The sequence below is a fragment of the Lissotriton helveticus genome, chromosome 8 (assembly GCF_964261635.1).
Source record: "Lissotriton helveticus chromosome 8, aLisHel1.1, whole genome shotgun sequence".
NCBI lineage: Eukaryota > Metazoa > Chordata > Amphibia > Caudata > Salamandridae > Lissotriton > Lissotriton helveticus.
This window is the reverse complement of record NC_136069.1, coordinates 1,095,011,791-1,095,038,528: the sequence shown is the minus strand read 5'-3', so window position 1 is coordinate 1,095,038,528 and position 26,738 is coordinate 1,095,011,791. Positions and strand designations below refer to the sequence as shown.

Here is a 26,738-nt window from a genome sequence, read left to right as displayed (position 1 = left end):
CTCACTCCTGGCGACTGGATTTAGGTGAAGAAACACACCCGGAAAAAATGTCTGGAGCCTAAATGGCATGGACCGTACCAGGTCATCCTAGAGACGAATACAGCTGTTAAATGTGGAGTCTTCCCAAATGGATTCATGCAGCCAGCACTCTAACATTTAGTGTCCTCTTGATGATGTGACAGTTCCTTTTCCTGAAATACAACCCAGAAGTGAGAGACAGCAAGAAGAAGATGCACATACTGCTGAGACTCGGCAAGAGCCTCTGACAGCACATCTTGATAAACTGACAGCTGAGAAGTTGTGGCCTAAACTGCTACCTGAGCCAGACTCAGAACCTGATGAAGGGCCTAGTGCTGTGCCATGCCAAGTAGAGACCGAGGGCCATTGGCCCAGAAGGCAAGAAAGAGAGGGATTAAATAACCTACAGAGTACTGGCTAGGAGGATAATGAGGATTCTGGCCTAAGTGACAGTGAAAATGAACAACCTGTACTAAGGAGATCAAAAAGACCTAGAGTGCCATGTCGGAGGAACTGATCCCCTGAATGGACATAACTTGCAGCAAATAAAAATGAGACTAAAGTATGTGATTTGAAGGATAACAGTGAGATCAGAGGTAAACCTCTGTGAATCAGCATTCCTTGATGAAGTAGGTTTCGAAATTGCTCTGACATTGAATAGACTGATTGGAGTTGTCATTGACTTGATCTCTGAATTGAACTTTGGACTTTGGTTTTATTAGAGACTTTTGATTGAACTTTGGTAAAAAGAATGAAGAAGATTACTGAGGCCCGAGGCTGCTAAAGTAATGCACGGGTGTCATTTAGAAGAAAAAGGAGTAGGGCTAAGAAAGACGCATGAAGATTTGTAAACAATTTCATTGCACATCATTTGAATTTTTTTCCACTTGCACCAGTAGGCATGCACTCAAGAACCCTGCTCGCTGCAAACCTTGCATAATGGTCTGATTCTAGAGATCTTTTGACTGGGCGTGAGTCTTTGATTGATTCAGATGCTCCGTCCATCACCACCCCCTTTTGTACTGATTCTAGATATGCACTGAAGAACCCTGCTTGCTGCAAACCTTGCATAATGGTCTGATTCTAGAGAAGGCATGAAAACAATAACACAAATAGATTAAGATATATATTTGTACAGATGTTGTTTGCCATTGTTGTAGTACTAATTGTTCTCCTTGTAGGATTTATTTTCACCTACATTTTCCACAGTAGCTGAGATAAGAGTGTTGCTTCTGAGACCCTGAGTCCTCTAGATAATAGTTTGCATGCACTAGATTATAAAGCTTTGCATGTAGGTTTCAACTCCAGGAGATTATGCTTTATATGACTATTTTAAATTGCTTTATGAATACACTGACACTCTGGATGCAAAGACCTGCTATGTCTGTACGCAGTTACCTGTGTCAGCAACAGAGGAACTTACATACCACCATATTCCTCTTACGTGTAGTCTTCTGTTAAGTCTGTTCTATGGAAAGGGACATTTCCAATACTATCTTAACTGTATGTTTGGGTTGAAATGTTGACTTGTCACAATAATAGTGCATAGTTTTTATTTGGATTCTGGAGCGTTTCACTGTTTGTTAGAGTGTGTCTAACTACTTATGCATCCTGGATCAGTCACTATGACTATTTTATGAACATAGAATGCATAACACAAACGCACTTTACATTCAATTATTTTTATGTGCACTGCGTTGTTGCGCCATTTGGGATCACCTAGTAAACTTACAAGTTGATTGAAGTATAAAACTGCAATGATTTATTTTCTATTTGTTAAAAAATTTAAATAAGAGTGTCCAATTGAAAAATGGAGCCAATCTCTCGATGGGCAAAATCACTCTCTCCGAGGAAGTAGAGGCTCACCTACTCATCGTGTATCAGGAAAAAGAGAATGTTCAAGGTTGGGATAACTGTCCAAGCTCTGCGAGATGGGAAAGTCTGGTAATACAAACACAAAGCAAAAGAATAGAATTGATTGGGTCCAGGTTGTGTGGAACGTTCCATTGGTTTTAATTAGTGTCAACACTGTTAGAAGCTAAGGCAGATTGCCTTAAACCTTGAGTGGTACAGGCCTCTTTCCTTCCTTTATTAGTGCCAGTGTGAAGCTTTATGCTTAACACTTATCCCAATTAGGGAGTACTTCTACAAGAGTCTTCATTATGATGACAGTTTCTTGCACTTCCGAATTTCATTAAGACCCTATTCTATGAACCATCCTTATTCTAGATTTAGAGCCTTGATTAGATGACTTTAGACTTTATTCATGTTAGGAGAGAGAACATGAGTTTCTTTAAGGACACCTATCCCAATTTCTCAGCATTTGTATTGCTGTGATTATTTCATATCTCATTCTACTGAGACTGAACATATTGAGATATTTCAGCTTGCCAACAGTGATCCTGTATCTTTTTAATATTCTCTTGATATGCACATATATTGGACTGATATTAATTAGCAATCAAACTACTTAACTTTAATTTCTTATTCCTGGTGCTTATTGTGGGGCCAAATGGAGTTCCCGCAAGTTGAATCGTTTTATTATTTCTAATTCCTTTTGTCAACTTAAAAAGGTTTATCAGATGAAAGATTGTAAATCACACACCTGCACGCTCTCAACAGAAATTAAAATCCTTAAACTGAGCGCTCTCAAGAGAAATTACAATCCATAAAACGCTCTCTCATGTGTTCCGAAATGCTGCCACATTGTAAATAGTAGTCTTGAAAAAATAAAAAAGCAAAAAGTGAGCAGTAAACAACCTTACAAAGAATTTGTGGTGACAGAAAACCAAGCGCCCAAAAGACAAAAAATAATTCTGCCTCGAGTTTAGAAAATCCTCGTACTGGAGCTAATAGCAGAAAATTAGTGCTCTCTAGCAATAGTTTCGGTGTTTTGTGTGCTAAGGAAAGCAAAGCACCAATAATTTAAAGTAGATTATTCAAAGTTCTACAGACTTATTTTGATACGCCTTCCCCTTGCTTTTCCCCAGTTACCATACACATATTTATGTAGTATTGTGTATGCCACAATGAGCGTTTACTTACTGTTTCTTGGGCGCCAGCGCACTGCATTTAAATATGCATTGCAATAATGAAACAGAAACTCGTGTTCAGATCTGAGATGTTTTCCTTCAAGCAGGGGCATGAGATCACGTCCATCAATGATTCTGAAAGAGAAAGCAGATCGGAGTCAGAGCAGAGGGCCTAAACTTTGAAAGAGAGCATGCATTTACATTGTTTAATAAAACAAGGCACGTTGTGAATCGACATACAGATTTTGGCAACATGACAAGGCTTCTCATCCATTATCTTAATGGTCACACTAAGATCTGGATCAGGCAAACAGACATGCAGATGATATAGGAATGTGTCAACGGTAAACATTGCTGCCAAGAACCTTCAAACTCACCTGTCTGGATATCAGAATGTACTTTGCTTCCCTCTGGTTTTACATAATTTAGTGGAGCTGCCATGTTACATTCTGCTTTTGACAAGAGTCATTTTTGCAACTGCATGCATCTTTCACAACTGAACCAAAGTTTCCATTTCACAATAATATCACCAATTCTTATCTCACATATTGTAAAGACACAAGTGATCATCAGCAACTATAATAAATGTGTCATTATTAATGCGCTCCCTGAGGATCTCCGGCATATCGAGGAATTGTCCTCATTTAAAAAAAGGCTAAAAACGTATCTGTTTAAACAGTCCATTTAGTCCCTCCTGCCTCCCATGTTTGCTTTTCTGCCTTTAGAGAGTCTCTCTGGCCTCCTGGATTTCCTTGCCCCTCAGGAGACTGCGGTGTTGCAAAAAATCTGGGAATCTGGTTTGGGGGTGATTTAGGCTTTCACGAACAAATAATGCGGCTGTCAGGGGTGTGCTTTGGCACACTAAAAGCCCTGAGAAGATTCTTTCCCTTGCTTCCTCGCGCTGCAAGGGAGACGGTGGTCAGGGCCCTAATACTGGCACGCCTGGATTATGCCAACGCCCTCTACCTTGGCATTCCAGGATATCGTCTGGGAAAATTACAGGTTATCCAGAATGCGGCTGTTAGGCTTGTATTCAATATCCCTAGAGGCCTAAGCATGCGCAAGCAGCTGAGTAATCTGCACTGGCTACCTGTTGCCCAGCGAGTGCATTATAAAACACTTACTATGGCCCATAAAGCACTTCATGGTCAGGGACCTGCCTATATTGGTGCCAGGCTCTCCCTCTACACTCCCAATCGTCCTTTGCGGTCTGCTATGCAAAGACGGCTGGTGATCCCTAGATTCCGGAGAGCGCGTCTGGGGGGGATGTCCTTTTCAGTTAAGGCCTCTACGCTCTGGAATGCGCTCCCTGAGGATCTCCGGCATATCGAAGAATTGTCCTCATTTAAAAAAAGGCTAAAAACGTATCTGTTTAAACAGTCCATTTAGTCCCTCCTGCCTCCCATGTTTGCTTTTCTCCTAAGCGCCAGGACACTCTTGAGTAGCAGTGCGCGATGTATAAATTCCTTTATAACATAACATATAACATAACATTATCACCCAACTCGATGATGCTCCGTCACGTACCGTAATTTTCATTACTACATGTCCATGTCTTTCTCGTCACAGTCCTTACATATGAGCTTAACTCGATTCCTGCAGAACCTAATTACCAAACTTGACTTTTCCACCCCAATCTAAATGGATAAACTGCCAGGTCGTGAAGTTCTTTGACACTATAAGAAAAAGACTTGATATCATTTGAAATTCTTCATTAGCACCTGAGGACAACCTTGATCTGACCATTGCGAACTTTGACCTTTTTAATCTTAAATGGACCGGATCCAAAGGTAATACAATACCTCACTTCCTGGGTAGTATTCCGGAAATAGTAAAGCCTAGAATTAAATAAGTTGAATAACAGGGAGAGGGGGCTGGGAACTCAAGACTGTGACAAAGATGTGGACTCAGAGTAATGAAAATGACTGGTAAGTAACCCACATTACCTTCTCGCCCTTCTTCCTCTCATAGTGCTTAGGGTATGAGTACATACCCAAGCCAAGAAACCGATTTTGAAATGGAGCAGCTTAATTTTTGCTCCACCCATTCACGTTTGACTAGACCACATAAATGTTTACGTATGGCCTCTTGTATCTGTGTGATGTAACATTAGTAATGTAATGTGGTGCACTTGAACAGTTACAGAATGTGGATCCACTGTCTAATCTCAGCAGTTATATGAGTGTGCATATTGACATTTTCTTTACAGTAACAACGAGTTGCAGTTCCCACATATATCTACGTTTGTGTGGTTTGAATAATATTGCCAATACTTATATAGCTGCATATTCATTTAAATAATACTCTCTATAAATTTTGTAACTGAAAACATATCCATTTGAATACTGTTTACATTTATATCATAATCGTATATGTATCTGTAATCTGCATTTAAATGTATATTGAGATGCTTGCTGCACTATGTAGACCAAAGGCCTTAAACTGGGATTTATTAATGTTTTATCTTTAACATAAATGTTTGCATTGGAAGCAATGTTTTCTCATTTGTAGGTGCAGTAGCATGAGCTCATGGTTAAAGAAAGGCACATTGTGTGAAAGAGATACTAAGGTTTCGAAGGAGTATCTTTTGGCAAGGATAAGAAGATTTACGTAACAAAGGAAGGTCTACTGTCCAAGCAAAATAAGGAGACAGGAGGAATCCAAGGATGTTCTACTGTGTGGACCAAAGAAAAGACATCTTGAGTGTCGTTGACACCTTTTATAGTTTGAAGCTGGAAATTAAGGAGACATGTGACATGATTCTTGAAGGTTCTGCTGTAGGTATAATTGAGGATTACACTTTAGCTTTGTTCAGATCCCCTCAAGATTCCGAGAGGTACAGACCTCTTTGTGACACCTCTGTTGTGCGCCTTTATGCTATACAAAATTCTTATCCTTTAGAGAACTTCTACATAGGTTCTACTGTGCTTCCACATTTCTCTGTTTACCTGACTTAATAAGGTTTTTTGATTTCTAGTTTAGAATAGTGTTTAGCATATCTTCTTAGACAAACTCATGCATAGGCAAGAAGATCGAAACTTTCATTCTTCTCACCAGACTTGGTGTCTCATTCTTTGTATAGCAGCTACAGAATTCCTCATTTGCTTTCTGTTATTGAAGATACATTTTGTATATTGTTTAGGATATCTATTTGTGATTCTGTATTTTTATACTATGTTTCTGCAACTGATTGATATTAGATTGGCTTTGAATTTTTATTAAATCCATACCTAATCTCATCTATCAACTCAGTGACCAAATGGGTTACACTGTATTTGTTAAATTGTAATTGATCCTAAATTCTTTTATTTCTCAGGCATCTATAACCTTCCATTGCAGGGGCAAGGAATAAGGGGTTCATGTTGTATGCATTCTCAGAAACAAAACACACCATGAGGATAGCAAACAAAAGAGCATTTAATGTAATAATCCAAAAACATTACGCTGCCAGAGGACCCAGAGAAGTCAAAACAGCAGAAGCAAAATTAGAGGACACATCCCCACTGCAAATATTAATGGGTTATAAATGTGTGGGGCAAAACTCAAGTGGCAGTAAAACAAATGCCACAAATTGAAGACCCCTTAAACACGTCCCAGGAGGCAGCAACAACCCTAGCTAGACCTCCCAGGGTAAGACGTTGGGACAGGTTGGCCAGCCAAGGAATAAGAATGAGAAATTGCCAACTTTATCCAATGGTACAAGATAGAGAGACAATGCTTAAGACCCCTGTTCCCCAGACCATAGGAGACTAACAAAGCATCAAATTTGCAAAAAGAAGCAGTGCACTGCAAATATACAGACAGAGGACTATGTACATCACGAAAATGCAAATGCACCTCTTACTCAGATACACAGAAGCACAAAAGGTAGGTAAAATAGTATCAGCATCCAAGTGAAATGAGGAGACCACCTGAGGGAGAAAGGCAGGACTAGGACTCAACACCACCCTGTCAAGAAAAAAATAAAGGAAGGGAGGGGGGTACAACAAAGCCTTATTCTCTCCCATTCATCTCCTGGAAGGAATGGCCAAGAAAAACTCCACTCTGGCAGACAGAAACTTGAAGTCAGAAGACTCCAACAGCTTAAACAGACCACCCTGCAAACCCAGCAAGACGAGAGGCAAATCCCAAGGAGGTACAGTGGAAAGAAACACAGGATGCTTAAGAAAACAACTCCTCAGCAAGCGAACCCATAGTGGAGCAACACAAAACAACAGCACCACGAAAAGCCTGAACAACCACTCACTGACCACAGAGGGTAGAAACAGTAAAACCCCGATGAAAACCGCCCTGAAGGAACACAACTGCCGTAGAAGCACAAGATGAAGAGGACATACCCCTGTCCTGATAGCAGATGGAAACATTCTGTCAATGATGGCCTTAAGCCTTAAGGGTTGATAGCCGCCAGGACTGCTGGATCAGTGCAGCAACATCCAAAGAACACCCCTGTTCTAAGAGGGACTGCCTCTTAAGTGCCAAACCACAAGCCGTAACCTGGGAAGGGTGCCCAGAGGAAGAAGCAGCAGGGATGGATGACTGGCAAAATCCAAACGTGCCTGACTAACAGAAGGAGAAGACAGGGGAACCTAGGGCACCTCAACCAAACCTGGGCAATAAACAGAATATCTGCATGGTCTTGAACCACCGTCTGAACCACTTGAGGGACGAGAGGGATTGAGGGGAAACAATAAAGTAGACCCCTGAGCCAGGGAAGAGCCAGAGCTTCCACTGCCCAAGCTCCAGAGGATGGAACCAGACTTCAAAACTTGGGAAGGAGCGCATTGTCATTGGTGGCAAGCAAATCGAGCCAATGGTGGCCAGACTGACAAAGGTCAGACTGAAAGATCGCCACATCCAGACAGATTGTCACAGAGGATGGAAACCTCTGACTCACTGCATCGATAGGCCCATTCTCCTTCCCCTAAGATAGACTGCAGAGAGAGCCAAGAGATGGGATTCAGCCCATAGACAAATCTTCAAAGAAAGGAGAAACGGAGAGGGGTAAATACAGCCCTGATGATTCAGATAAGAGTGGACAATCTGGTTGAACACACACCACCATGTGCAACAACAGTGGACGGTTAAACAAAAAGACCTTCAGAACACCAGCTCCTTTCAATCGGAATACTGAAGCATCTCCATCCAATTCTATTGCCCCTGTGCATTTGAATCCCCCACAATGGCACCCTAAATCAACCACTGTCATAGGTTATGAGAACCAGTACTGGAAAAGGAACCAAAGAAAAGCCATGCACAAATGAGCAGGGTGCAGCAACCCCTGGAGATCTCTGCGAATCTGAGGAGTCATCGGAACCAGAGTCTCGTACTTCCAAGACAATAGGTTCCAATGCCTCAGGAGGTGGTGAACAATGAGATACAGGTACAATCTCCCCCAAGGGACAAGGGACAATGTAGAGGACACCTCAATATGAATGCAGAGTCATGTCAGTGCAGATGCCAAGGGATGAAGAAGGGGAGAGGACAAATGGGAGCGGAAAATAACACAACGCTCCTCCGACACTGACACCTCCCCCAAGTCCATCCTGAATTGGGCCTGATGAAGCAGAGATCTTGGAAAAGCAGGATCTGGGACTTTTTTCACTTGATCAAGAGGCTGGAGTCCTACAACAGCATGATCACCTTGAGAACCTCCATCTGGGTGTTAGAAAAAGAACAAGAGACAATCAGCCAGTAATCCACATAAGGGAAGAGCTGGACACCCTCAGAACGTGAAATATCAACCAACAGAGGTAAAAGCTTGGTGAACACCCATGGAGCAGATGCCAGTCCGAAGGACAGGACCTAGAACTGGTAGCGGTTTCCCTGAACAGCGAATTGGAGGAACTGCTGTTTTGACAGATGCACTGGGACATGGAGGTAGGCATTAATGACATCGATCGAGAGCAGGAACTTGCCCTTCCGTAAGAGAGGCAGAATCAGATGGACAGACACCATCTTGAAAGACATATGAGGGATATACTGCTTGACCTCCATGAGGTCCAGCACTGGGTGAAACTCCCCTGATACCCTCTGCTCCAGGAAAAGCAGGGACTAATAACCATGGACAATCTTCCCCAGGGGAAGTGGAATGATGGCAGCTTTCTGGAGCAACAACTGAATCCCCTGTAGAAGTGCAGCCAATTTCTCTGGGTTGCAAGGCGTAGGAGGCTTGGGAAATGGCAAAAAGGAGTGGTACTGAAATTCACCCTGTAATCGTCTGACACCACGTGGACGACCCATGCATCCGAAATGGTACAAGTCCAAATGTACTGAAAGTACTGCAGACGACCCTCCCACCAGAAGAAACCTGGAGCAGTGATGCCTTGGGAGGGGCAGGAGAGGATGCGGCAGCTGAAGAGTACTGGGATTTGTCAATATTAGGGATGCCCCGGCCACAACCCTACCTCGAATGGGTTGGGGTTGCGAAGCCTTACCCCCAGCCTTACCCCCAGCGGTAAAATCCCATTTGTAACCAAAACCTCTGCTCTTGGTGACTGGATGACCAGGAGCAACCAGCTTCCTATTTTCACCTATCTTCTCAACAAGCTCCTCGAGCTCACTGACAAAAAACTTTGGGCCTGCAAATGGAAGTTTAAAGAGAACTGCCTTCTGAGCAACATCCTCCTTCCAGGAGCGCATCCAGATGTTGTGCTGGGCCGCAATGGCCACGCTCAAAACTGCCACAGATGCACAGAGATTGTCAAATGGGACATCAGAGAGAAACCACACCTACTGTTCCAACAGAAAACCAGAGGGCAGCAAAATCCACACCTTTCTGCACTTTTTCAGCCAAAGAATGGAAGTTCTTAAGGAGGGACTGAATAGCATAAGTGGAGTTGGCATTAGCGTGGACTGCAAAGTTAGAAGCCATATAGGCCCTTTTCACTGCCCCTTCTACCTTCTTATCAGAAGCGTCAGAGGGCAGAGCATTGTCTGACACTACAGCTCCATGGGCTAGGCAACCCAGCCATAAGGTTATCAATTTTCACAGAGGATGGGAACTCCGCTCCAAACTTATTGAGAGGGTAATGTTTCAACAAGAAAAGTGGGAACAACTGTTTTTCAACACCCTTCCATTCATTTGGCAGCAAATAGAAGCATGCAAGGTCAGAGATTTTGCCTCAGCACGTTGATATTGCGAAAAAAGTCATCCGCAGCCTGTGCTGGAGCAGAATCTGCAAAGCCCAAACTAGCCTGCACAGTTTGCATAATTTCAGCCAAATCTGCACCCTGCACAAAATAGCCTTTAAGGTCCTCATTATCCTCTTCCATGGAAGGATCCATCCTAGGAACCTTAGCTGGAGAGCCCCTTCCCGGACGAAAAGTGCAGCCTCTACACCTCCTGCAATGAAGGCCTGTAGATCAGCCACCACAGCAACCCTAACTTATGGCCCTGCTACCGGGGAAAGATCATCTGAATCACTCATAACGGAAATGAAATAAACAGCAAAACAGCAGTAAAATAATCGCAAATGAACAGCAACGAGGCAATACTCAAACTTCAACCGGCATTGCACAGGAAAGCATTTCCTCATAAAGCCACCGGTTGCCAAGGTAAAGCTGCTCTCTTAGGAGCATGCTCCCCGCCGGCAGCGCGCCAAGTGGAAGCTTACGGACGTGTCCAAGGGAAAGCCCAAAGGAGGCATGTTAAAGGCAGGAAGACACCTGCATCTTCTGAAAACACCATAAATAGAGGTCCGATGTGGCGAAAGCGCCCCGCACCAGTGCACATCGAACCAAATGCCTTAAGCATTATCAGATAAGGGGAAATAAAAATAAAAAATGACAAAGAGTCCCCCAAGGTCATCACAGGCTACTCAGCAAGCCCTGAAGGCCTCGTGTGATCACGTAAGCCCCACATATGAGTCTGATCATAACCAAGAAACATAAAGACCACTAAAGCAGGTCCATAAAAGCAATAGTAAAGAAAAACATACATTCCTGTAGCCAAGATGTTATACATTGTGAACTCCATAACATACACCATAGGAAGATGCTTTACCATGTGAAGCACTGGGCGAGCTTCTTACACAGATTTCTAGTTTAGGACTGGCTAAGTATATAATATATTTATGATTTTATATTTAGTTGAGCACAAATTCAAGAACATTTTCTTTTTATAAGTAAAACCACTGACTGGACATTGATTCCTTAAGTTATTGTGCAGTGACGGCAGGTAATTTTAGAAGGGAGGGGGAGGATGGGCCACACACATGTAAACCCAGTCCCTCACACCATTGAATTCACAATTGCATATACACAAGCACCCATTCACAACACTCACTCACAAAACATTCACACATACACATGCACTAAACATTCAAAAATATAACACTTACCTGCGCTACAGCTCCCGGAGAGGGAAATCATTGGCTGACCCAGAAGAGAAGAGGCAGCAGTCTTCCTCGACACAGAGGGGATGGGTCAGGAAGACTGCTGACCCCACCCAACTTTCGGATGAGGTGTTGTTGATGAACACTTGGCCCAAGGCACTTCAGGGCCTAAAACTGAAGTACCCAGTTCCGAGGCAATAAATAACACTTGCTTTCATCTTATTGATGAAAGCAAGTGTTATTGATCTATTCTGGAATCGTGGCTTCAAGAGTAGCTACGGTGATAAAAGGGGTTATACACCCCGATCAGAGGGGTTTTATTCCTGGGAGGCAACTTAACGAGCTAACTTTCCAGATGTTAGGAGCAATTAGTATGGCGGAAGCAAGAAAAATACCTCTAAAGGTAGTGGCAGTAGATGCTGCCAAAATATTTGATCAAGTGAACTGGCAGTATCTCTGGGAGGTTTTAACCCGCTTTAATTTTCCAACAAGCATGGTGGAAGCAGTAAAAAACCTGTACCAAAATCCCAGAGCTAAAGTACTAATCAACGGAGAGTTAACACCTTCGCTGCAGCGGCTATTCCGCCGCAGCGCTAAGGGGGCGGGGGCCGCGCGGCGCCCCCATGCTGGTGACGGAACCGCTCCGTCACCAATCTCAGTTGAGCTGTGCTCAAAACGGAGCGGTTCCTTCATGGCCCCACCCGCTCAATGGAACACACCGCGCAGGCGCGAAATTAGCGCCGCGCAGGTGCGTCGAGCGGGCCATGACGGAACCTCTCCGTCATCAGCACAGCGCTACCGCGGCTGACGACGGAGCGGTTCCGTCATCAGCACGGAAGTGGTTAACAAATTGGTTCAGTATAATTAGAGGAACACCCGTTCTCCGCTCGTATTTAATTTATGCATAGAGCCTTTGGCAAACCAAATCAGGGCGGATGCTGAGATTTTTCCTTTTAACTTCAACAGGTTTGAAATATAACTGGGGTTATATGCAGATGATTTGATTATATATACAGTTAATCCCCAGGAGGCGATAACCATTTTGATGAGAAGGGCAGAAGAGTTTGGCTCAATTTCTGGCTATAAGGTCAACGTAGATAAAACGGAGATTATGCAATGGAATCAGAATATAAATATTCACGGAGTCAAAACTCAAATGAGGTATTTGGGTGTGAAAACTACACAGAACTACACAGAAATTAGAAGACACACCAAGGGTGAATTGGAAGAAAGTGGGTCAGGATATATAGAGTCTACTGTCAAAATGGGCGAATTTCCCATTAAACATATATGGCAGGGTAAAACTTATCAAGATGGTTATACTACCAAAAGACACTTTTCTTTTTAATTCTATCCCTCAAACTTTTGGGAAAGAGGATATAGAGAAGATAAAGGGCAAAATTGGGAGCTTTACATGGGCATCTAAGGGCCCACGGATAGCATGGAGGAAGCAGAGAAAGAAATTAGGGGCAGGGGGGCTGGCACTACCGGATTTGTTTGCTTACTGCTATGCCTTCCAGTTAAAAAAACTTCAGATACTAGCAAATAAGCCTGATAGGTCATCTTTAAGCTTATTGTTTTCAGAAATGCTTGGGGATGTCAGTTAAGGGTAGCACTATTTTTTGTTTGAGTACAGAGACCCGGAGTTTTTTAAAAAGGTCAGATTGAAGGTTTTAAGCACTGCATTAAGAATATGGATGAATGTACGGAAACAACTGAGATTCACTTATTATTCCACACGGTCGCCGATCTGGGAATCTCCGGGCACCCCCGTATGCCTGCAAGATCAATTGTGGCAACCATTAAAAGCAGGGGGCATATTTTATTGGCCAGACCTTATGAAAGATAACAGATTTGTGAGCTGGGAAATCCTAAGTAACCTGACCGGGGGGAGCTGACAAGGTTTAAATATTATCAGTTAGGTTACTGGTGGGCAACTCAAGAATGAACGCAGGAGGAGGAAGACCTACAATTACATCAGCTCACAAGAACATATGATGGGAAGGAGAAAGTCTCCTTCTGGTATTGGTCCTTTATAGAAGCAGATGTTACCCTTGACACAGACATCAGAAATATATGGGGGTAAGAATTTAGGGATGAGGAAGCCAAGACTCTGTGGACGGACTCTTTCGATTTGCTACGAGTGGTCGTAAAACCTGCAGCACTAAAGCTTAATCATCTATTTACCGTTCACAGAGTCTACTGGTCTCCAAGGAAGCTGTCGAAGGTCACAGGCAATCAGTACTGCTGTCCAAGATGTATGCATAGAGAAGCAGATGATCTGCATATGTTCCTGGAATGGCCAAAAATCACGCAATATTGGTTGGACATTTGTAGTTGTCTGGGAGAGGTCCGTGGAAAACAGATGAAGGTAAGCCCGCATTTAATATTCTTTGGGCTCCCGCAAGAAAAAGGGAAAGAGAAGGAGGTTGGTCTCAAATGAACCTTCTATGTGGTAATATTGGCAAGACGTGAAATATTTATGAAGTGGAAATCTGAAAATCCACAGACTTTTGCTGAGTGCTTAAAGAGTGTTATATTAACATGTGAATCAGACATGGCCTTTGATGTAGGAAGTAGAGATAAGATCTGGACTTTATTGTTGGACTCGAGAGAGAAGACAAGTGGGTCCAATGATTAATCCAAAAAGTGCGGGTGGATCTGGTGTCTCCAGGAATCATTAACCAGGGTGCACAGATAGAAGTGGAAATGGGACCAGTAACAGCATTCCTCTTAACGGGTACTCCCTTTTCTTCTCTGATGGTCGTTATATTCAGCATAGAGAGGTAGGAAGGGAGACTCAACCTGAGAGTTGGCAGAATGAGGACAAAAAAAGCAAAACAAACATGTGCTTTCATCAACAGGGGAAGGCTTCAAGGCACTTTTGCCAGGCTTAGGAGGTCACACCCACAGGGTTCAGTTCAGGCAATGAGGCGCCTGCACATTTAGCACATGTTGAGCTCCTGGCTGCCTTACCTGAACAAGAAGAGTGTCTATCAGGCTGGCCTTTGCTGAGCTTGACAGACACTCTTCTTGTCTGGAAAAAGGTGGTGGGGGGTCCCTTTGCCCATATGGATGGGCTACAGCTGTTATTGCGTGCCATGAGGAGTTCTGGATTTCTAATTCATACCATCTCGCTGAGTAAGCTTGGCTTACTCTGCCTCTCTCCCCTGCGAATAAAGTGAAGAAGGGTGTGCTTGGTGCCTAGTTTGGGCTCAACTGTTAGGTAGCACCATGGTTTTGGCTCCGCTTCTTAGCTGATTTCCTTGATTGTGCTTTTTTTGAGCATATGATTTGGCAGCAGTTGATCGATCCAGCCTATGAAGCCATTCCACTACTTATAACTGATAGAGTCACTGATAATGCAGAATCTGTGCTAAATTAAGGAGGAAGGGGTTAATCTCCCTACGGGTAACCCCAGTTATAAATGCAGCTAGAAAATGTTTTACTTTAAGAATTCTGACTAATACAATTCAAAGGGATTCTACATGGTGAATTCTTGTAAATGTGATAGGAAAGGGTTTATAGTATGATCTTTGTAACAAATACAAGAGGAATGTGTTTTATATTGTGGATCCCTTGGCAAACACAATGGGAAAAGTCCTTATATTGTTTAAAACTGAGAAACTTTTTTTACACATATCACTAGCTCAGGAGTAACAGAATTGCAGTTTCCATTGTGTGTATTTGTAGTTTGATGTTGAGCAATTAGTTTACTGTTAATTGTAAGTACTTTCTTCTTTACAAAAGTAAACTCACTTACTGGAAATTGATTGTTAAGTATTACTGTGCATTTCAGAGATCACAATATCTAACCCAAACCATTTCCCAAGTAATCGTTGGTTTATTCGGCCTCACTACCCTCACGGGCAAGGGCTGAAGGGGTGGACTTGGAGCTCATTTGGATATAACAATAAAGTGGAAGATGTAAAAGACTTCATAGGTCCAACTGGAGTCTAGTAATACATTTGCCCTAGGCAATTGCCTAAGTCAGTTGCCGTATTTTCTAATTAATTATAATGGAGGTGCATTGTTATTGACCACTTTCCCAGAAGAAACCCGTCCTACTACCATCCATCTCCACCAGCACCCACTGCTGTGGCGCCACTTAATTCAACAGTTGAAGTTCCAGTCACAGCTGACTGGGGAACTGTGGTATGGCATTCTGTGGGTTTCCTTCTCCTATAGTGGCTACTGCATCCAAATATAAAGATGCAGTGATGTGTGGAGGAAAATAATGGGCAGTACTTGTTGAGGTAAACAAATCCCTGAGATGCTGTGCTGTTCTATTTGCCAACACCCACCCCCACATCAGTGACTATCTTATGTGAGCGCTCTAATGCTTTTCCCAGTGCTGCTGAAGCATGATGATTTATCTAGTGTTTACTATGATGTACTTTGCTGCATGTCAGAGTATATGTTTTTTGAGATATGTTCAGTATAGTGATATTGATTGGTGAGTTTTTTTATGTGGTATTGTGAGTGGGTGAATGCAAGAATGTGAAAATGGCTGAATCAATAGTTGGATGAGTACAAGGAATAGTGACTAAGTGAAGGGATGAGGAGTGAATGAGTACATGAATGGATGGGTGGGTGAGTGGGAGGATGTAAGCATCCAGGCACTTTCAGTTATAAGTCAGACATATTGCCTTGTCGTGTAGTTCTTAATAATACAACATAAATTAAAGTATTGGTGACCAGACTGATTCCAGACACCCCCACAAGATTTGTTAGCCTTTACACCAACCAGCTTACAGTGCCACCATAAGCCCCCGAACCTTACCAAGGAGTGAATAGTTTCTGGCAACTATCAAACATGACAACCCTTGACCCTTCAGGTTTCGTGGAAACAGTACAGTACCATTCGCTCAGTAAATCGTGCTCACTTAGTATCTGATAGATACACAGAATAAACAATGGGGATGTTTTTAATAAGCATTTATTGAACAAGCGTCATTCTATTATAAAACATGTTAGCTGCAACAATTATTAGACAGAAACAGATATATAAGATTACAAGCACGGACAGAGTAAATAAAAGGTAGGATTCTACCATGGTGCTAAAATAGTAAATATATGCAGACATATCAATACATTGCAGTAATCAAGTGTATCTACATGTACCTAGCATGTATGTGGGTGTAAAGCCAAGGATCCCCTAGGAAAGAGCCAACCCCATTTCCTAATGGGAGAGAACGAAGGACCCGGTCTTAGTCTCAATTTGGACACACAAGGGATATCAGACCACTGCGTGCTGGAGCTTCTGCAGGCTGGGACCTCAGCGTGTAGTGTCAGCGTGGAAGCTTCTCCTCTTCTTTCCCAGTGAAGATGTGGTTCTTTTAAACCCGAAATGTACCCCCAGGGGGTCTACCTAGATGTATAATGGTACTGTGTGTCTGTCATTCAAGGATGACGATTGTGGTGACTCTTGAACAGAGTTATTATACAAAAGATGGTAATCCTGCTGTGCAAGTCTTAGGCAGGGGATTAAGATATGATACCAAGAATCCTTATTCATAATAAATGAGGCTAGATTTTGAAGCAAACCACACAACATCAGTTACTTGAATCTTCTACCACTGTACTGCCTTTCCTGCAACTCTTAAATGAAGCTGCTCATCAGTTACTGTATTCTGTGGGCACTAATTGAAATAAAAAAGAAGTGAAACTGTATAGAGAAGCTTTAGAAATTGTGAAAATTAGGCAGTGGTACAAAGGTGGATATACATCAGGATGATACCATGCATGTATGGTGAAGGTGGAATATTAGAGTTAGCTCTACAGCATCTTATATGTTACAAACATTTCATTTTTAGGTTGAAGCCTACCAAATAGCTGCATGCTACACTTCCCTGGTCTACTCTGCACCACTGTACTCAATGCCACTCTGCTCTATGCCACCCTACTCTAAGCCATTCTACTCCATGCTTCTGCACTCTATGCCATTCTACTCTGCAAGACTGCACTCTCAGCCACTGAACTTAATGCCTCTCTACACTGCACCACTGCATACTATGCCACTGCAAGCTACATCACGCTGCTCCATTGAGCTCTATGTCAATGCACTCTATGCCACTCTGTTGTAATCTGCACCACTCTAATCTACGCTACTGCACCTTGCACCACACTACTCTGCCTCACTCTACTCTGCACCACTCTACTTTATTTTTATTTATAGAGTGTTTTATAAAGCACGCACATAACCCAGGGGTATCAGAGCACTGAACATAGGGTTGAACGAACAAGTTGAAAGGTATAGACAGATACATCAAAAGTAAAGAGGCACAAGAGGATGTTGCAACAGATTAAATAACCATCAGTCCTTTAATATCCCATTACTCTGCATTGTTCTAACAACTTCATTTTGGGTATTTGCGGCTGCTATGAAACTATTCAGATTCAGGTTTACAGAGGAGCAAAGTTTTCGAGGGCTCTCCTGTAAACGACGTGCTTCTGACCAAATCTAGAAATTGCTGCCATTGTGACATCCCTTCTGTCCTGGCTCACCAAAATTCTATGCAAGAATCTATTCATTAGGATCTTTTTTTACCTATTTTTAAAAAAAGTGGGTCGATGGGTTTGAGCGCACATTGGGTGGTAAGGAGTTCCAGATCCTTGGGGCCAAACCAGCATCTTGTTCCTGTTACCAGTCTCGCTGCAGCATTACAATTTTGAGTGGTTGTGTATTTCAGATAGTGGTTCCATATAAAGGTTGAAGAGTGTGGAGGCAATAGTCGACCCTTGGGGGACTCCACACCTCACTGATGAGGAGTCAGAGAATGAGTTGCCTAGATTAATGCGTCGTGAGTGATTCTGTAGGAAGGAAGTGAATCAAGAAAGCACTTTCCCTGATAGCCCCATTCTATTTCCTAGTACTTTTAGTAGGGAGTTGTGGTTGACTGTGTCAAACGCCAATGGGAGGTGATATGAGGATGAGTAAGGATGAGTCGTTGTTGTCTAGTGTATTCAGGGTGTCATCCATTATGTGCACAATTGCTGATTCAGTGCTTTGTCCTGTTCTAAATCCTGATTGAAATGTGTTTAGTAGGTTGAATTGGTCAATGTGCTGGCTCAGTTGGTTGTGCACACATTTTTCCAGCAATTCTACTAGAAAGGGGATATTTGTCACCGGCCGAAAGTTGCTCAGGATTTAGGGTCACCACCCACTTTTTTCAAGAGGGGTGTCATCTGACCAGTCTTCATGCATTCAGGGATCCTGCCTTGTTTTAACAACGAGTTTACAATCTCCGTTAGTATAGGTGAGAAGATGTGACTTAGTTCCGGGATGGGGGTCGTTGAAATGTGAAGTTGGTTTCATAGATAGAAAGACCTTGTGGACCTCTTCCTCTGTTAGTGTTTTGAACTTGCTCCATATAGCTTGATTTTTGGTCTTGGAAGGGTGGTTCATCAAGGGCTCCGCCACCTGCCATTTAGGGTCATCGAAGGGATAGCGATCATTGACTATATTGTCTTGTGAACTATGACTGTTGGTTGCAATTTCCTTTTCGATTTCTAAGATCTTTTCATTGAAAAATTAAGCGAACGCTTCACAGTTTTTCACTGTTTTATTACTAAGCTTAGTTACATTGTTCACCCGGTTTGTTGGTTGACAATTTCAAGAAGTTGTTTTGGACGATTCTGTGCATTGTCTAATTGGGTTCTGAAGTAGGATGCTTTGGCTTTCCAGATGCGTTTTTTGTAGCTGTTTTGTCGTTCACATAGTTTACTTAGATGTAATGTTGAGGGCTCCTGTCTCCATCTTCGCTCCACCTGCCTATGACTTCTCTTTTCCTCATTTAGGTTTTGAGTGTACCACGGTTGGCAAGGTTTGATTCTTTATTTCTTTAGTCTCAGAGGGGGTACTGCATTCATTATATTTGATACTGTTCGGCTGCAGTGTTTGGTTAAGTCAAACACATTCTGTTTTGTTGCTGGAGGGGTGAGGTTTGTTTTGCACAATTCTGTCAGTTTCGTCTTATCTACATATATGTATATTTGTAGTGACTCCGACCCAGTATTGTTGTTTGGTTATTTGCCCTTTGGTGGTCTGTGTGTATGTAATTAGGTGGAATAATATTGAGTAATGATCTGACCAGTTGCTGGGTGTTATTGGGTTTATTGACAATGACCCTCTCTCGATATGATTAGGTCGAGCCTTGAGCCTTTGTTGTGTGTTGGGCTTGTGCAAGATTTGGTCAGGTTTTGATCATCTAGGAATTGTTGTAGAGTAGAGACCTGTGTATCGTCCTTGTATTCCAGTGAAGGTTAAAGTCAACAAGAAAAATCGCATTGGTGTGTAGCATGAAATGTATTGTGATTGTTTCTATTATCTGTTCAATGAACATCTGGTTGTTTCCTGGAGGGTGATAAAAGAGGTGTACTTTGGGTAGTGATTTCTCTGCTGTGTAGATTTCTGCACCCATGTATTCACAGGATGTTAGATTGTCTACAGGGAAGGTCTTGACTTAAAGGGATTTCTCATGAATGATTGCAATCCCGCCTCCTGGTTGATGTTCTCGGTTGAGGTGTTGGATGGTGAGTAAGTCCAGCATGGGTGTGGACCATTGATATAGCCAGGTTTCTGTCAGGAAAAGAATATCCAATTCATGGTGAAGAATGGCTTTGCCAATGTCTATGGCATGTTTGATCACTGATTTGCAGTTTAGTAACGTGCATTTAGTGGTCGGATTTTAGGGGGACAAGGGATTGGTATTTAGTTCCCTTGGGATTTCAATTAGGTTCTCATGGTTTGTGTTCTATCTTTTTTCCAGAGGATTTTGTCTTTCTTTGAAATCCACGGTCTGTATGTCTGTATGTTGAAGAGAAGCAAGGTTTAAATGTCTTTCGTGGATAGATTGTTCTGTGCTCTCTTGGGTCGAAAAATGGATGGCCAAAGCTAAATGTTAGAAGTGATACGGTGTTAGCAATCATGGTTACTATGTCTCGCAAGAGTGTCTTAATCTATTGGCAAGCTAGTGAGGTTTCTTTGAGGATTGAGTATGCTATGTTTACTCCATTAATTAGGTTCAAAATTTTGCTTTCCAGCTTGCTCATCTGGGCGTTCCAATGGGTGGCCAGATTGTGTCTACTGAGTAAGTCGTACTTCGTGGATTTTGTAGTGTTTGCCTCAGTCTGTTGCTCATCTCTATGGCGTGAACCTGGTCCGTGTTCTTTGTAACTTGTGGTGTCTGGAAGGGGTGATTGATTTATTGTATGTGGCATTGAACGCCTGTGCGATCGATGGTTGTGGTCGTTTTAGTGTTTTTTTCCTGTGTCATCGAATAAGGAACGTTTTTAAAGCCTTGAGGTGGCTTGAGCACTGTGTGCGAGTGATAGGCTTATTGCAGACAGGAGTGTGATTTTCTTGTGTTCCCATGGACAGATTAATTTGGGGGGGTCCTTGTATGTCTTTGCTCCCTAGGGATGAGGTTAATGTTCCTTGCATATATGTCATACTCATCTTTGTGGGTCTCTTTGACTCTCCATTCTTCCTAAGGTAGCTTATGACTTGTGAGCACCTGGAGTTTGACTTGGATCCTTAAACATTTTTGTCATTATTTTAGAATTGTTGCGGTTCCTCATGACGTGGTGGTTTATATGATTGACGACAGTTGCATTAGGGTCTTGGATGTTTGAGTTGAGGAGCAGGTTTAGCTGGAATTAATTCGTAGATATATAGGGTGTGGAACAAATCATTTCCGTAGAGTTTGGGTCTTGTTCTGTAGAGGTTTCCATTCAGAGAGGTTGTTGCATACCGTGGGACATGTTCTGGGAGGAGATAGCTCTCATGTGTGCTCTTAGTTTGGGGAACCATTGAACAAAGATTTCGAGGTCAGGTTCTGATGCTTGTACCAGCAGGATGCCATTCTTGTAGATTGATATTGCCAGTTCTGCCATGAATATTTGGGAGGGGGAAGTAGACAGTTTGAGACCATGCAGTATTTTGGTGGATTTAGATACCTGTATAGTACTGCATGTATCCATTTTCTTCACCTTGCTGTACAACATGTGAAGATGATCAGATCTGTTTTATTGCTTCTTTCTTTAGGCAAAAGTATGAGTCAGTGATTAGTATTTCCAAGTTGGCTTTTTAGAGTCTGTGTTTGAACTGTTTTGCTGTATTCTTAAAGAGATTTGGTGGGTAATGTATTTTGATGGAGTTGGGTCCGGATTCTGAGAAGCATCTATCTAGGGCCTTGAATGGTGGGTGTGCCATCTTGGAGTAGTGATTACTTGGCTCTGTAGGTTTTGTGGTGGTGCGTCGAGCTCTGTGGTCAGGTAGCATTGGCAGAGGAAAGCCTTATGTTTATTATTGCATTAGCCCTTATGTCATAGAGTCTGATCTCAGGGATGGAGAGAATCCCAGTCTGCTGATCAAGTTCTTCCCTGGAGCGTAGGTAGCAGCCAACTAACCCAAATGCTCCTGTGTGTTGAGATTCTTATACAGATGGAAACATTTACAATGTCTACTAATTAAATTATTCACTGTGGCGTCGTTCACCGCCCAAGACCCCAAATGTTCATGTGAGTTATGTCAGGCGAGAGTTAATATTATTATTTATTATTTATTAACCTCTTTTGTTATTATAGCACTGTTACAGGATAGTCGTTCCTAGTGGCTAGCGAAGGTCTTATCGAGTGGACCTGTAGTCCTATTTTACTTTCAATGATTCCATGAGCCTTAGATTCCAGTCTTCTGTCTATTTTAATGCCCAGAATCAGTTATGTACAGTCCTTTCTTTCTTTCAATTATTAAACAGGTCACCAGCCCCAAGACCTATTTCAGTTTCTGAGCTCGCGAGATGGTATCCATTTTGAGATCCATGTTTCAGCTAATTCGTAAGTATGGGAACTGGTAGGGACCCACAAAATGGAGGCCGAGTTCAATTAATGGAAACCCTTGATCGAGAAAGAAACAGAGCCCTTCCTGCTCAGTTCATCATGTTCAGCCTTTCACCCACTTTGATGCCCTTTGTCCGAATTGGGCTGAGGCCAGTGGGAGGAGCCGTACAGGTGAGCGTGAGCCTGTTGAACGCAAATCCATTGATCAACAGTGCTTTAGCTTTTGAGAACAATGGCTACCCTGGGGCCATGACTGTCTGTCTGGTAGGGTTATTCACCTGATCGAATTCATCCTTTGGGGAAGTCAGTAGAGACACCGTGGGACGTCCGGTTTCATCGCGATCCGTTCCGTCTCCACCGCAATCTGGTCACATCCGCCAGATGAGGGAGGCAGGAATACGCGATCCCCGTCCTGTATCTTCCACTGGCCGGTCGCTTACAAGTTCTCTGGCTGGGCCGATGTTGATGGCAGGGGCAGCAGAGCATTAGTCTCCTGTAGGACCAGCCGACAGTCCGGAGGAGAGCCCCTACCCTGTACTCACATTGACCCTTTCAGGAGTATTCACGGTGCAGTTAGATGATTGTGTCTGCATCCATTCCTGGTATCGTGCTGTGCAGGTACGTGTGTCTAATTTCCCTATCTATCGCATGTTGTTGGATGGCAGGGTATCAATACGGATATTCATAGCGAAATAATCCCACACCCAGGAACTTCTATTCAGAACTCTCCCTTGGTGGCCATCTTCCTGATAAGCCACTGCACTCTACACCACTCAACTCTACCCTACTCTACTCTATGTCATTCTACTCTACACCATTCTGCTCTGTAAGACTGTACTCTCAGCACTGAACTCTATGCCTCTCTACTCTGCGACATAGCACACTACGCCACTGCAAGCTCCGCCACTCTACTCCATTGAGCTCTCTGTCACTGCACTGTATGCCACTCTGTTGTACTCAGCACCACTCTACTCTATGTCACAGCATTCTACACCACTGTACTCTACTCTGCACAACACAACTGCCGGAGATTAAAATTACCTCTATCTTACCGGTAGAATGGACAGACCACTTCTTGGTGTCCATTCTTTGTCCTGTCTCAACCACCCCTTCCATCTCTTCGGCTAGACGGGTACCGAGGAGAGCCTGGAAGAAACTTAGGTTAGAAGACTTTCATCTTCTTCTACTAGAGGAGCCGCTGGGTCCTTTGACAGACGTAGAAAAGGGGTATGACCTCTTTTGTTCCTGGATTACTAGGGCTCTGGACTCTCTGATACCTATTGTATCGACTAAAATCAACTCTAGAGAGTCGAGTCCCTGGTACGATGGTGCTCTTCGTGCCCTGAAGGGAGCCTGTAGACGGGCGGAGAGGGCATGGCGGAAGACCTATGGGGCCGATTTAAAAGCTGAATACGCCAGGTCCGTAAAGCTCTATCATCGGGCTATTTGTCGAGCTCGAGCGGCTTTTTATGCCGCAGAATTCAGGAACAGTGCCAATCCGTCAAAGGCCATTTTTAAGGCCGTAAAAGATCTTATGGCAAAGCGGACTACCTCTACGACTGTAAGTTCCCTTTCCCACTGTGAATCCCTTGCTTCATATTTCTTGGGGAAAGTCCAAGCTATCTATCGGACATTCCCTAGCATAGGGTCCGGTCGGGAAAGTGCCAGTGGGACACCTTATCAGACTACTCTGCTTGCCTTCCCCCCTCTTACCTTGGATGGGTTTGACAAACTTGCGCTGCAAGTCAAATCTGGATCTCCTTCTGATCCAGTAAGGCCTGCTCTCTTTCGAGATCAGGCTTTTATGGGACGCTCAGCTGTGCGTTCCCTTGTCAACCTTTCCTTGGAATCGGGAGTAGTTCCAGCTAAGTGGAAGCAAGCTGTGGTGTCCCCAATTATCAAAAAGCTCTCCCTGGACCCGTCTAAGCCTGAAAGTTACCGTCCCATTTCGTTGCTACCCTGGCCTGCAAAGATTACAGAGGCCTATGTCAATCTGGCCCTGTCTGAACATCTTGTCCGGACCAATGCCCTCGACCCCACACAAAACGGCTTCCGTGCTGGTCACAGCACGGAGACCGCGTTACTTGTGATGGTGGAACATCTCCGTGCAAGGCTGGATGCTGGTCAAACGGCGGCGCTTATATTGTTAGACCTTAGCGCCGCCTTTGACACGGTATCTCACAGCATCCTCCTGCATCGGCTTGAGGAGAATGGTATTGGCGGCCAGGCGTTGCAATGGTTCCGCTCCTTTCTAGATGACCGTTCCTTCTGTGTCGCCATCCCTCCCTTCAAGTCCAAATTCCAACCGCTGGCCATGGGGGTTCCGCAGGGGTCCTCGCTGAGCCCCACGTTGTTTAATCTCTACGTGAGACCGCTGGCTGATGTCGCTAGGCAGTGGGGCCTAACTTTGGTCTCATATGCCGACGACACACAGCTGGCGGTTACTCTCAGCGGGGACGCGGAGATTGAGGCCCCTAGGTTTCAGTCTGGACTGAAGGCGGTGGCTAGCTGGTTGACAGGCAACTGTCTCCAGCTAAATGCCACTAAAACAGAAGTGATGGTTGTCGGTAAGGGAGTGGAGTTGTGGGGTGACCAATGGTGGCCTCCAGAGCTGGGACCCACTCCGACCCCGGTGTCGGAGGTGAAAAATCTGGGGGTCTGGCTGGATGCGGGCCTTACCTTTGTAGGGCACACTAAAAAAACTGCTGCCTGCTGCTTTGGTCTGTTAAGAGGCTTGAGACCTGTTCTCAAGTTCTTCGATGCCCCGACCAGGCAGCTGATGATCCAGGCAACTATCATCTCTCGCCTGGATTATGCTAGCTCTCTTCTGGCTGGGGCCAACCAAGCGAGTTAACTCGCCTGCAGCGGGTTCAGAATGCTGCGGCTAGGGCGATTGTCGGCTTGCCCAGATTCTGTTCGGTGGCAAATGTTCTTCGCTCCCTACATTGGCTTCCTGTAAGGAAGCGCATCCTCTTTAAGGTTCTGTGTCTTGCCTTCAAGATCCTGAGAGGTATAGGCCCGGAAATCTTATCTAGCTGTCTCTCCTTCTATGTTCCCACCCGTACCCTCCGTTCCCAGGGCCTGGCCCTCGCTGTAGTCCCTAGATTCAGACTCAGTCGTATGGGAGGTCGCTCGTTTAGTGTAAAAGCTGCATCAGCTTGGAACTCCCTCCCTGTTGAAATTCGCCTGCTGGAGGACCTTTTGACCTTCCGGAGGGCTATAAAAACATTCTTGTTTTAGCTGCCTCTTTTATATTTTCATCTTCTTGTTGTGTTATGCTCTACCTTGTCTCTGCGCCGGGACGCTCCTTGGCTGGAGTATCTGTGCGCATAATAAATTAATATAACATAACATAACATAACATAACAACTCTACACCACTGTACAGCACTCAATGCCACTACACTCTGCAACACTTCACACCATCTACTCTATTCTGCACCACTGCACTCCATGCCACTACAGTCTACACAACTTTACTCTACACCACTGCACTCGACACCACTCTACTCTAAACATCTGCACTCTACCCTGCACCATTCCGCTCTACCCTGAACCACTCAACTCTATGCCACTTCACTCTATTCTGAAGCAATCTACTCTATAAAACTGCACTTTTACTCTGCACCAATTTACTCTATACTACAGCACTCTATACCACTCTGCTCTTTGGCACTTCCCTCTATTCCACTTTACTCTAAACCACTACACTCTAGGTCAATGCAATCTACACCACTTTACTCAACACCGATCTACTCTTCGCCACTGCACTCTGCACCAGTCTACTCTGCACCATTGTACTTTATGCCATTTCACTCTAGGCCACTCTACGACACTCCACTCTACTCTAGGACACTCCACTCTATGATACTCCACTCTATGACGCTCCAAACTATGAAACTCTACTCCACTCTATGCTACTCTCCAACACTACTCCACTCTACGACGCTCTACACAACTCCGTCTATGCCACTCCATGCCATCTTACTTCACTGTATTCTACAACACTCTCCTCCACTCTATGCTACTCCACTCGACTCTATGCCAGTCCATTCTACGCCACTCGACTCTACCACATTTTACTCCTCTCTTTGCCATTCTATTCTCCTACACTACTCCTTTCTACAACAATCTACTCAAGACCACTCTACAACCTTCTACTCCTCTCTATGCAACACCCTGTATGCCACTACACTCTGCCCTACACCACTACACAAAACTCTATGGCACTCTACTCTGACACTCGAAGCCACTCAACTCTACTTCATTCTACACGCTTCCACTCTAAGACACTCTACTCTCTCCATTTTTGATTTTTTTTTAGAGTTTTATATAGCACAAACTAGACCCAAAGATATCAGGTATCAGAGCGTTTTACATGAGCTCCAGTTGCGTTACAGACGGACACATTATTTTTTGTTGGGCACAGGGAGATTACGTGATTTGCTCAGAATCACACGATGTTGAGCGTCGTTGCCGAGACTCGAACCCGGTTCCTCAGCTTCGAAGTCGAC

General features: G+C 43.8%; 1 protein-coding gene across 2 annotated transcripts in view; it reads right to left on the bottom strand.

Annotated features, from left to right (window-relative positions):
* STS (steroid sulfatase) overlaps window positions 1-26,738 on the bottom strand; it is a 1,924,780-nt gene that overhangs the window by 344,971 nt on the left and 1,553,071 nt on the right. For both annotated transcript variants that reach the window (XM_078657974.1, XM_078657973.1), the window contains one exon: window positions 3,064-3,185. In XM_078657974.1, coding sequence (XP_078514100.1) covers window positions 3,064-3,185 — 122 coding nt within the window. The remainder of the gene's footprint in view (window positions 1-3,063; window positions 3,186-26,738) is intronic.